The sequence below is a fragment of the Prionailurus bengalensis genome, chromosome B2 (assembly GCF_016509475.1).
Source record: "Prionailurus bengalensis isolate Pbe53 chromosome B2, Fcat_Pben_1.1_paternal_pri, whole genome shotgun sequence".
NCBI classification, from domain to species: domain Eukaryota; kingdom Metazoa; phylum Chordata; class Mammalia; order Carnivora; family Felidae; genus Prionailurus; species Prionailurus bengalensis.
Genome location: NC_057349.1, coordinates 7387646 through 7399223, shown reverse-complemented (window position 1 = coordinate 7399223; position 11578 = coordinate 7387646). Strand labels below are relative to the sequence as shown.

Here is an 11578-nt window from a genome sequence, read left to right as displayed (position 1 = left end):
TGTTGGCAATGAGGAGGCTACAGCGACACCGTGAAAGCCAGTGATGTCAGAACTTGACCATCTCTCCTCATCTCTATCCCCTTCCGACGTGGCCCAGAGAGATGGTGATCCAGAAGCGGGAGGGGGAAGAAACCTTGCAGAAATTGACCACATTTGCTTCCCCTGGTAGGTCCCACGAGCCACAAAGGGGCGGAGGAAAACATTAAACAGGTTGAGTGTGAAATGGAGTTGAAAGTGGACTCGAATGGACTTTTGAGACCAAGAATAACTCAAACCTATGAGATGCGTCCGTGATGACGCCACCAGGAGGAGTTCAGTGCTACATGGTTGAGAACGGCCACTGGAGAAGGATAACACCATGACATGTTGGAATCTGCCCTGATCTGAGTGTTTGTGTTCCTCCCAATTTCTGATGTTGAAATCCTAAACCCCGGAAAGTAACAAATAGCAGCAGTAAGTGGGGCCTCTGGGAGGTGTTAAGTCATGAGGCTGGAGTCCTCATAATGGTATTAGTGCTCTTCTAAAAGAGACCCCGCAGGGCTCCCTGGCTCCTTCCACCACATGGGGACACAGGGAGAAGGCTGTGACTTCCCTGCCATGGCCTCCCCTGGCCAGGATGTAGAAAAATATTTCTGCTGGTTGTAAGTCTGTGATGTCTTGTTGTAGCGGCTCAAATCTACGAATACGGTAGCCTACCAAGTTTTAGACGGCTCGGTAAGCCTCATACTGTGAGGGCACATCACAGCTTCATGGTGCTTACATTGTCTGTTCAAACATGGTGTGTGGCTGACTTTCAGAGAGTCCTGAGAGTTCCCTCTTTCTGGTAGCAGGACCAGCAGGATGTGTAATTATCTAATTCTTTGATTCTGGTCATTTGACCTGTAATAATTTACTGTGAACCTCAAGGAAGCCGTTAACGGTCTTGTTTCTAATGCTAGCTTCTGCTATTTGTGACAAATTTTAACAGGAACTGTTCAATGGTGGTGATGGATCTTCTTTGGATTCTCTACTAAATGAAAATGAGACACTTTGACGAATTGCTTTTTTTGATTTTGACGTCTCGGAGGAGTCCGTTTTTATTTTTTAAGATGAGACCCATTACACCCGTGCGTGCATTAAAAAGCTATAACACTAAGAGGAGCTTGCTGCGGGACGGATCATTAGGGACCCTTCCAGAAATAGATGGGACGGATACGGGCTTAGCAGTTGCTGTCGTAGACGATTCGGCACTTCAGAAGCTTGAGGTAACTGTCAATCTTATGTGAATCCCTGCGTAGGCAGTGGAGCAGGTTATAAAAAGCAAAGAGGCGAGAGTCTTCATCAGCCATCTGCAGGGATGGGAGTCCGGACCAGACGGAGTAGACCTCGTTTTCTCTGACTCCGGGATGAACCTAGTCACCAAAAAGATAGCAACTTAGTATTACTAGTAGTCGCTTGTCTGCGTTCCTTCCCGTTGTCAAACGAAGATTTGGGGAAGAGGCATGGGCGTCAACACTCTCTAGAGGGAGGGGTAGATTACTGAGCTGGTGTATCAGAGTTCTGTTAATAGCCTGAGCAGTAGAAGCCGAATTCAGATGTAGGTTTTCTAACATGGATGTGATCACAGATGAAGCATATCTGCCCAGGAGTAAAGAGAGAGAGAACCACAAAGCTGGTGTATGTATATTGAGAGAGATTTAGTCGCAGTGGAGTTGCACCCTACGTATATATGAGTGTGACCGAGGGACAGTGGAGGGGTGGCTTCAGATTTCTTCCTTGAGGACATCTTCCGTGTCCTGAACCTTGTGTCTCGTGTGTTCTTTGTTCCACATTTCTTCTGATACGTCACCATAATTACATTTATCTATTTCCCGCTTCACACTGATTCTCGTCTCCGTGTAGCGTATGGATGACAGACCTCAGAAATGATAGGGATGGTGCCTGATGCCTTAAGGTGCAGGGCATCTAGTGCTGACTGTCCCTAAGAGGATCTGCTGAAATAGGAGACAGTCGCAGTCCACCTGGGACCGATAACCCCCAAATGTCTATAAGTAGTAACCGTTTGCTTTTGAGGTCTCTTGGGGGGGACATGCTGTGGAAGGTGCCCGTGAGAAAGAGTGAGGGTGCCAGCAGCACGCCCTTTGAGGGCAGGGGTCAGTGGTAGGCTGAAGAGCCTGACAGTGATAAAAAGACTGGAGGGACGTCAGGGTGGGGCCCCATGGTGTCTGCTCCCCGGGCCGCTGCAAGCCGAGAATGCCCCGAGGACCCGGAGACCGAGTTGCCTGCTTGGCCACCAGGCAAGCTTGAGAGCTGCTGGGTACAAATGCAGGATAACCGTAGACCCTGATCTGCTGAACTGTCACCTGCAGAGTAAGGCTATTTTCAAGCTGGGATTCTCTCCTGGAATTTAAAGTGTTTGTGCAGCGCGTAGTGTATGTTTGTGTTGCCTTGCGTCTTAGGTTTAATTTTGGTGCTTGGGCTCTAAGACGAAATCCACCATGCAGGGGACAATGATATGCCTAAGAATAAATAAGTCATTAAACTGAAGTGTTCTAGAACAGTGTAGTGACTTCAGAAAGTAATGAAGCAAATAATTTGAAAACCCAGGTGTTTATTTCATGTCTCAAGGTGGAAATGTGCTGTAGGCTTCGCCCTGGAAACTGACAAAAAGGACACATGATGTGTACTTTGTACAAAACAAGGGACGTAGAAAATCACTCCTGTTATTCTTAAAGTCCTGTCTTTTTCTTTAGATGACACTGTCTGAGAACTTCATAAAGCTGTTCGGATGTTAACTCATTTGTGTTGAAAACATCCCATCTGATTGGAGATCTATATTGCAAATACTAACTCCATGTAAATTTGACATTAGTAGAGGAGATGAAATGCATGAGTTTTAATTTTGGGGCCCCCAATGGGCTCTGATTTTGAAGCCCCTCCCCACCCCACCCCCCAGTTTAGGAAGAGACAACTTTCTGCAAGTTACAAAACAAAGAAAATGCCAGAAAAGAAACACTCCTGTCTTTTGTGACCCACGGAAATCTAGTACTCATGAGGCAGCATTGATGCCCTGACCCCATCTTTCCAGTCTCCTCTCTGTGACAAATATGTGCAGCGGGCTGGGGCTGGGGTAGTGGCACGAAACACCATCTAATCTGATTTTGATTTTCTCTTTTCTCCCTTCCCTTTGTCCTCCTTTGGGGCGGGGAGAAAAGAGAAAGAACCCAACCAGAATTTCAGTAGCAGGTGTCCTCGGATACTTTGAGGAACATGTTTATCTTGCAGATTCTGTTCTCTATAGGTTTCTTCTCCTGGGACATATTGTAAACCCTGGTGCCCAGGACGAGGAAAGCCTTTGGTGGATTCCTGTGTTGTGTGTGTGTGTGGGGGGGGGGGGACACTTCACCTGTCAGACATCACGGTAGCATCCTAAGGTTCACTAACAATAGAATCTGCCAGCATGAATTACTAGAGTCTTGCTTTATTTCATAGCCGTCTAAGATAGAAAGTGCCTCAACTTTGGTCTTGCCCAGTGAGGTATTCAGAACTCACTTGCCACCATGGAGGTCACCTCTTTCATTAGTGAGAAAAACAAGGAAGCTCCGGGAGGCTGCTCACCTGGTGCACTATCTTCTCCATGCCCTCTAGAAGCCTCCTGTTTTGCTCCTCGATCTCAATGGCTCTGGACAGAATAGCATCGGGGGCTTCGTGCAGTCCTCGCACTTCTGTGACGAGGTGATACAGGGGGTCATTCCAGGACCGCAACACTCTGAGTATCACGTTCAGAAGGTCTTCGTGCTAAGCGACCACATGAAACAATCGCATTAAATAAATCATAACACAGTGGGTTTGGTTAGCTTGTGATTTCTGCTCCCAGAGGCTGCCCCGAATTATCTCTTTGGTCTTCGTGTGTGCGCGGAAAATATTTTGTAGGTGCTTCAAGTTGTAAACATAAAAAGCTGAAGCTATCGGCTTAAACTTTGTTAAAATTAGAAAACAATCTGGCTGATTTGAATAACTGCTTCATCTAATGAGGCTTCTAGTTTATAGCATGAAGGATTTTGTTTTCCCTCGGAAATTCTACCATCCGCCCACTCAGTGAGTTCTTTTATGTTTGACAGCTTTGCTGGTCCCAAAAGAGGTTTGCTGGAACTCGGTACGCACCTGCACTACCTGACTCAGGAAAGACTGATTCCACCAGTGTCCATGACAGAGGGCCCAAGTCATTTTCATCCAGCGACTCATTCATACGAATGACTCAAATCATTCTTTAATGTATTCGTTTGTGATTTGTAATTTTTACTCCATGATATTAGAACAAAGAGCAAAGAAGACAGGGCATTCGTACATATGCTGTCCTCAGTCTAGACCAACCCCTGTCCCTGTACTGCTACCAGAACAGTCCCTTCTGTTGACCCGCTCAGGTGAATAACAGGGCGTATGCCAGCTGTAGTCTGCAACGGAAGTCAAGGCACGGTTGCCCCCTGTGGATCCCACAGGAGAGCCTTAGGAGAGGGTCGTCTCTGATAGAAAATACTTGCTTCCCTGAGGTCCATGAACTAAGCTAGTGTAAAGGAAGTGAGGAGTAGAGAAGAATCCAAGTGACAGTGCAATGGGAACATGTCCTCACATACGACATGGAGGGCCAGGCCGCACAGGGAATGGCCGTCTGGTTTTGCTAAGGCCGGTGTAGCATCATGAGTAAGAGTGAGGGCTTAGAATCGGATGAAGCCCGGACTCACAACTTACAACTCCTGTCGTTAGTCCAAATTCTGCAACCTCTCAGAGCCTCAGTTTCCTTACCTTGGCAAGTGTCCTCACGGTGCCCTGTGTTCTGGGATTGTTTTTGGTGAGGATTAAATACAGTGCATGTAAATTGCTCTGTGAAGTGCCTGGCATTGGAGTGGCCCTCAATAGATTTTAACCCCTCCTCCTCCTCCTTCACCCTTTCCTTCATTTTAAAGTTCTTTTTGAAAGTTTATTTGTCAATAGAGTGCAAACGTGGGAGGGGCAGAGAGAGAGGGAGAGAGAAGATTCCAAGCAGGCTCCTTGCTGTCACAGGGAGGGGCTCGATCTCATGACCTGAGCCGAAATCAAGAGTCGGTCGCTTAACTGACCGAGCCACCCAGGTACCTCATCCTTCATTTTATAACCACCACCACCACTATTACTGAGCTTAGAGGACAGAAAGAATGCTGGTACCATTAACGAAGCTGTGAAGAGAATCAGATTGTATTAACGGGGGTATGTGTGTGAAGATAGATGCTTATTTGAAGTCACGTTAAGACTGTGACCGTGGCAGAGAATCAGAAAGGAGAGATGACAGTGGTCAAAGAGTTGGGATGAATGACTGGGGCTTCGTATGCAGACTTTGTTGTCATCAGAACAGAGGCGATTTTTGCAGCCGTGAGAAACAACACATGACATTACAGGACAGAGGAGTCAGGGAAGAATGGAGAGGGAAGTAGGGGTCAGAGAAGTAGAAGCAGAATCAGAAGGAGAGCTTTGAAAATCAGCAAGACATGGCTCACCTGGGACAGTGCTCAGTGTTGTTAAATGCTGCCAGTGTAGGAGCCAAGGGTATCGTGTAAAAAATACAACTGCACTTGCATTTCTTACATACCCATGATTTTGCAAACCTTCTGTTTTATGCATGGAAGTCCAATTTGGTGCAGGCTTTCATACAATATAATACATGCAACCCTGGGTCTAAGGCATCGGTTAAAATAATGGTGTTTGCATCAACAACTTACAGATTTTTTATTTTGCTGCTACAATCTTTTTTTTTTTAAGTTTATTTGTTTTAAGAGAGAGAGAGAGCAGGGGAGGGGAGGAGAGAGAGAATCCCACGTGGACTCCATGCTGTCAGCTTGGAGCCAACGTGGGGCTTGAACTCATGATCCCTAGGATTTTGACTTGAGCCAAAATCAAGAGTCAGAAGCTTCACCGACTGAGCCACCCAGGCACCCTGCTGCTATAATCTTGAGCTAGCATTTGGGTTTCACCACTGATTCTTCAATGACATACTGTCTTTTCTCTTTGATTGCTTTTCCTCCATATTTGTCTGTGTGTGCAATTAGCATTACCTACTGTGGCACTTCTAAGAACGTGTGGTATGGTATTACCAGTGCACTGCCTCAGTGGTATTGGTGAGAAACTCAGATAAAAGACTCACATGGATCTGTTGGGCTTGCTCCTTGTCCTCAGGGGTAGGGAGGGAGGAAGTGTGACAGCTGTTGATGGCCTTGGTAATGAACCCCCGGCCCTGGGCATACCTTTTATCCTGAAAGTGAGCAAGCAGATGCAATTAGTTATAGGTGTTTTGAGCATCCGTTAAATGAGCCCATTACCAGAATATTAACACACTTGATGTATCATCTTTTATTTTAAATGAGAACTACATGAAAAACTGAAACCAGAGAATTGAGAAAGTCACCCTTTCTCTGTGTTTTATTTATTTTGTACGTGCATTTTTTTGAAGTGTAACTCTTCTAGTCCCACCTTCTTTCCTTCTTTGTGATTTACTTGTTTAATTTACCCTTTCCACGTATTACTACTTGGAAAACAAACACTAAAAAATACCAAAAATATGAAGCATTAAATATTTTGTTAAGTTTCCTTTTTCTTTAGTATTTGAGCCACTGTTCTAGCGCATATATACCTATATTTTGCCATTTAGTATCTTATTTACCAGGGGTCCAAGCCAATATGCACCCCCTAATAGGCATTATTATCAAATTATAACTTTTCTTTGCCTGATACAGTAAAACCTTGGATTACGAGTAACTTGTTCTGCAAGTGTTCTGCAAGATGAGCAAACATTTCTAATGAATTTTAACTTGATACATGAGTGATGTCTTGCAATATGAGTCGTACATGACACTGGATGTCACGTGATCACAACCAAGCCAATGGTTCTTGAAATTCGCTTTGATATACGAGTGCTTTGGATTACAAGCATGTCTCTGGAACAAATTATGCTTGCAAACCGAGGTTTTGCTGTATCTGAACCCCCACAACTGTGCCTCACCATGTTCATCATAGATGCATAATACCATTTTGTTGATTGCGACCAAATGGTAAGTCAAAAAAACAGGGCATAAAATTTTAGGAAATATTAATCAATGGACTCAGAATAAAAAACACACACATACACACGCACCTAGCTAAGACATCAACGTAAAAGTAATCTCTACGAAAAGTTGTGAAAATTAAGGAGACAACTGTGAAGATGTGAAAGACAAAAGATAGCCAGTCAAAAGTGGAGGAGGAAAGAAAAACCAGTGAGTGAAGAGAACTATGTGTATGTGTGTCTATATATACATATATATATACAATGTATATATATATATATATTGTATCCATGTATATATACATATATATATATTGTATACACACATACAAACATTGACCCTCATTCTTTATGGCGACCCTTTGATTTACTGAACCTCTCATATGTATACTGTCTGCTCCTTGATTGACCTAAAAGAGTTAAGATACAACTTTCAAAGTACTGTAATAAGAAAGAGAATAATTGTTTCTGATTCTAAACCAACCCTTCTATTCTAGTTCTAAACCTATACACTGGACATCTCAAACTAACACTCTATAGCATTTTGGGGTTTCAGAAGAGCTATCATTGTTTGTTTTCCTGATATGGATTCAGCTTAGTTTAACTTTGTTCAGTTAACTCTGTTCTGGGCAATGAGACTGTCATTTATTAGATATCCAGTATGATAGGTGAAGAATGCCTAGGGAGACCTGTACCCCACAGTCAAGGACAAGAAATCAGCATGCTTTCATTTCCTCAAACTCCACCTGAAAGTGCTTTTTGCCAGGTGTTGTTATGAAGGGATGTTCCCCCCAAAATTCAGTTGAAGTCCCGACCCCCGAAGTACTATATTTGGAGATATGGAGGTAAGGAAGGTTAAATGAAGTCATAACAGTGGAGTCCTGATCCAATAGGGATCAAGAAGAGACCCCAGGAGAATCCCCCACCTGCACCCTCTGCCACCACGAGGACAGGGAAAAGGCAAGCTGGGAAGATGTGTGCACTTCTCAGAACCTGACTGTGCTGGTGCCCTGATCTCAGACTTCCGGCCTCCAGAACTGTCAGAAAATACATTTCTGTGGCTTAAGGCACCCAACCTATGGAATCCTGCGATGGCAGCCTAAGCTGGCTAATATAGGTGCTGAAATTTTTTAGGAAGTTTTTCTCAAGAAGGAGAATTAAAGGAAATTTTTATTTTTTTATTTACTTTTAAATGTTTCTTTGGGTGGGTGGGGGGGGGGGGGAGAGCGAATCCCAAGCAGGCTCTGCACTGTCAGCACAGAGCCAGACGTGGGGCTCCATCCCGTGAAGCATGAGATCCTGACCTGAGCCAAAATCAAGAGTCAGACGCTTAACCGACTGAGCCACCAGCCACCCCTAAAGGAAACCTTAAAAGAGTTACTGTACTCTAAGAATTCTTGAGGTTTCATGAAACTGTCCCTTTCTTCTTGTTGCACATTTTGCTAACCAGTGGCTTTTTTTTTTTTTTTAATCTAAAATGTGTGTGGTTTGATCAGGCTCCTGCACCTTTCTTTCTTTTTTTTTTTTTTTTAATTTTTTTTATCATTTATTTTTGAGACAGAGAGAGACAGAGCACGAACAGGAGAGGGTCAGAGAGACAGGGAGACACAGAATCTGAAACAGGCTCCAGGCTCTGAGCTGTCAGCACAGAGCCCGACGCGGGGCTCGAACTCATGGACCGCGAGATCATGACCTGAGCTGAAGTCGGACGCCCAACCGACTGAGCCACCCAGGCACCCCGCACCTTTCTTGTGTCAAGCGTAGGACAGCCCCTGCCTTCCCGGGAAGGCTCCTTCTGGGGAGAGGCAGTACTTACAAACTCGTTGAACATTTCCGAGGACAGGTTGTGGATGTAGTGAGACAGGATGACTGCGCGGTCGAACAGGTCCCGCAGGGACACCTGGCAGTTGACCGCCCCGCTGGGACAGATGGGCAGGGAGGCCACGCTCTTGCACAGGAGCAGGTCCGACAGCAGCAGCAGCAGGAACAGGAGTGACCCTGCTTACACAAAACCACGCACTGCTCTGAGGTGACCTGTGCACCTGAGGCCATCACCGGCAACTCCGTCCCAGAAGCCTTCCCTCTCCCCATCGCCCTTGGCACCTTCGGGTTCTGTAACAGCTGGGGCCGGGAAGAACCCACACCTTCCACCGTGTGACTCGGGCTCTATAATTATATTTGCACAGATAACATAGTTTGAGAAGCGGGTTACTCCCTGCATGTTTCTGTCGCTCCCGGGAGTGCTTCTGCACTCGCAAACATTGGGAGCTGAAATGAACACTGAGCCGGGGTGTTTAAGTCATTCCCAGAAGTTAGTTCAACGTCTTGGGGGTTTCTGCAGATTTTTGGTAGTCGGGCTGTCTGTGAGGTTGTCATTTTTTAACTCTGTGTTGACTAATACCTGCATCTTAGACCCTGAAATAGCACACACAGCACAGTGGATCTGTTTGTTTCGCTTTCGTGACTGATGAGGCTAAACACGATGGACAACTGCTAGTATCAAGTACGAAGAGAACCTAACACGAAGCGTTACGGTGGCCTCGATCTGCTAACTCACCTTAATAACCCCCGTGCACTTGCTTGACACTTTGCCAAAAGCTTTGAATTTTTTTTTTAATTTGTGTTTCCCAGTAACCTTGTAAGAGCTTCGACCTTCATTATTATCATCAAATTACATCGATGAAGCAGAAGGCTTCGAGAGGTTAAGTGATTTTCCTCAAGTCCTATCATTAGCAGGTGGAGGGGGCTGGATGCCAGTATGATCGCTTTGACTTTGCCACGTGGCATCGCACACACCTGCGGGCTCTCAGGCTTCATCCCTGCAACTGGCCAGAGCCGCGGCTGCGATGGCTCAGGGCTTGCAAAGGTCTTTCCGTTACTTGGAAAGAACAGTACTTTGACTTTAATGCGCGCTAACATTGTTTGTTAACAGAGAATGTAACGCACCACCTTTTAGCTGCAAAATAAAAGATACAAGTGTTGTAAAGTGACTCATATAACAGACTTTTAATTTTTCAAAAAACGTGGTATTTCCAAAAAGTTTATTTTAGGTACTTGATAGTCCTGTAACTTAGCTGAATGGATATTTTTATCTACAGGTGTAAATAAAAAGTGCTCTGCAGATAGAGAAATTGGAATACCAGTTCTCGGAAATTCATAACTTCATAGATACTATTTAACTCTGACCGCATGTATCTGTACATTTATCATCTGAAGGGTTCTCACAGTCCAAGAGGAGATAAAATAGATAAATGTTTTTGTTCTTCATTTCATAAAATGAGTTTTATGGTTGTTCCTAATTTTCTTTTTCTTGCAAATGTCAACCAAGAAAGTAAAGACGGTTAATTATTGCCAGGCTGTTTCTCTTTTTGAAATGTCATTTGGCCCAAACCCAGTTAACAGAGTATCATGAGACACAATTCTATCCTTGTCCATATTATGGTTTCTGCGTTGAAAGTTGCATCAGGCTGACTTAGGTCGGCCAAACCGCATAAGAGGCCTGAGAACCAAAAAATGCTGGTTTCTACCTTCTGAAGTTGCGATAAACTGGACCCGTAGACATTTCTGGTCTTGTTCCAGGCCAGAGTTTCTCAACATTGGCATTATTGGCGTTTTAAGATGGACGGTTCCTCGTTCTGGGGGCTGTCTGGTGCATCGCGGTACATTTAGCAGTGTCTCTGAGTTTTACTCACTAGATACCAGTAGCACCCCCATTCCAAATTAAGACAACCCAAAACCTCTCCAGACTTTAGCCACATGTCTCCGGAAGAAGGAGGATTTCCAGTTGAGAACCAGCGTTCTGTTCCATTGCCCCTGCTACAGTTGCTTTCTAGAGCAATGACTAGCCCTTCTAAACTCTGTAAACCTGAAACCTCTTGCTAAGAGAATACTAGCTCAGATTTCGAATTAGTGCCACCCCCAAGAATGTTGATAATCCAACAGCTCAGCGAGCTGTTGCACATACCTTTCAGCGACCACCCCTTGTTGTCCATGTTGGTGATGCTTTCGAGAAACACACTTCACCAGAGAAGATCTGGTAGTCCAACGGCTTTCTCATTCCCAGATGTTGGCTTTATAAGCCTTTGACATCTTCATGAATATATTTAATCAGGCATTCCCTTCCCTGTACCAGTCATCTATTTCCGTCATTGAGATTACCCCCATAATTTCAAACATCAAATGGTATTTTATGTCTTATTCATATTCAGGAAGACATACTGGCCAGAAATGAACATTCTAGGAAGGATTGTGATTAATTAGAGCAAAAGGAAATGAGAGAAACAATGAAGATGAACTCTGGAGACTATTTTGGGTTAAAGGGCCCGTACAGCTACAGAAGTTGTACTTTACAGGAGTCACGAACGATCAAGTTTACCTTGACTTCTCTGCAGTCTCTTGAATCTGCATTGTATTTCACTTAGGTGTCTCGTGTGTTATCGAAGGGTATTCTTTTTTTCCCCAGTTTGGAATTGCTAGGTGAAGTCAAGATTTCAAAACTTATACAGGAAATATCAGGAGTGAGAAAAC

General features: G+C 44.6%; 1 protein-coding gene across 1 annotated transcript; it reads right to left on the bottom strand.

Moving 5' to 3' along the window:
- Nucleotides 1-322: 322 nt before the first annotated feature.
- Nucleotides 323-11043, bottom strand: PRL (prolactin). The gene is made up of 5 exons (XM_043592857.1): nt 11016-11043; nt 8868-9049; nt 6155-6262; nt 3598-3777; nt 323-1391 (listed from the first exon to the last, which is right to left on the bottom strand). The coding sequence occupies exons 1-5, from the start codon at nt 11041-11043 to the stop codon at nt 1200-1202; spliced, it is 690 nt and encodes a 229-aa protein (XP_043448792.1). The 3' UTR covers nt 323-1199.
- Nucleotides 11044-11578: the final 535 nt, after the last annotated feature.

Coding starts and splice junctions, on each gene's coding strand:
- PRL (XM_043592857.1), bottom strand. CDS start 11,043: ATGGACAACAAGGGGTGGTCGCTGAAAG. Junction 9,050..11,015: donor CAAGGGGTGGTCGCTGAAAG/GTATGTGCAACA, acceptor TTGTGTAAGCAG/GGTCACTCCTGTTCCTGCTG. Junction 1,392..3,597: donor TGGAGAAGATAGTGCACCAG/GTGAGCAGCCTC, acceptor TTTGGTGACTAG/GTTCATCCCGGAGTCAGAGA.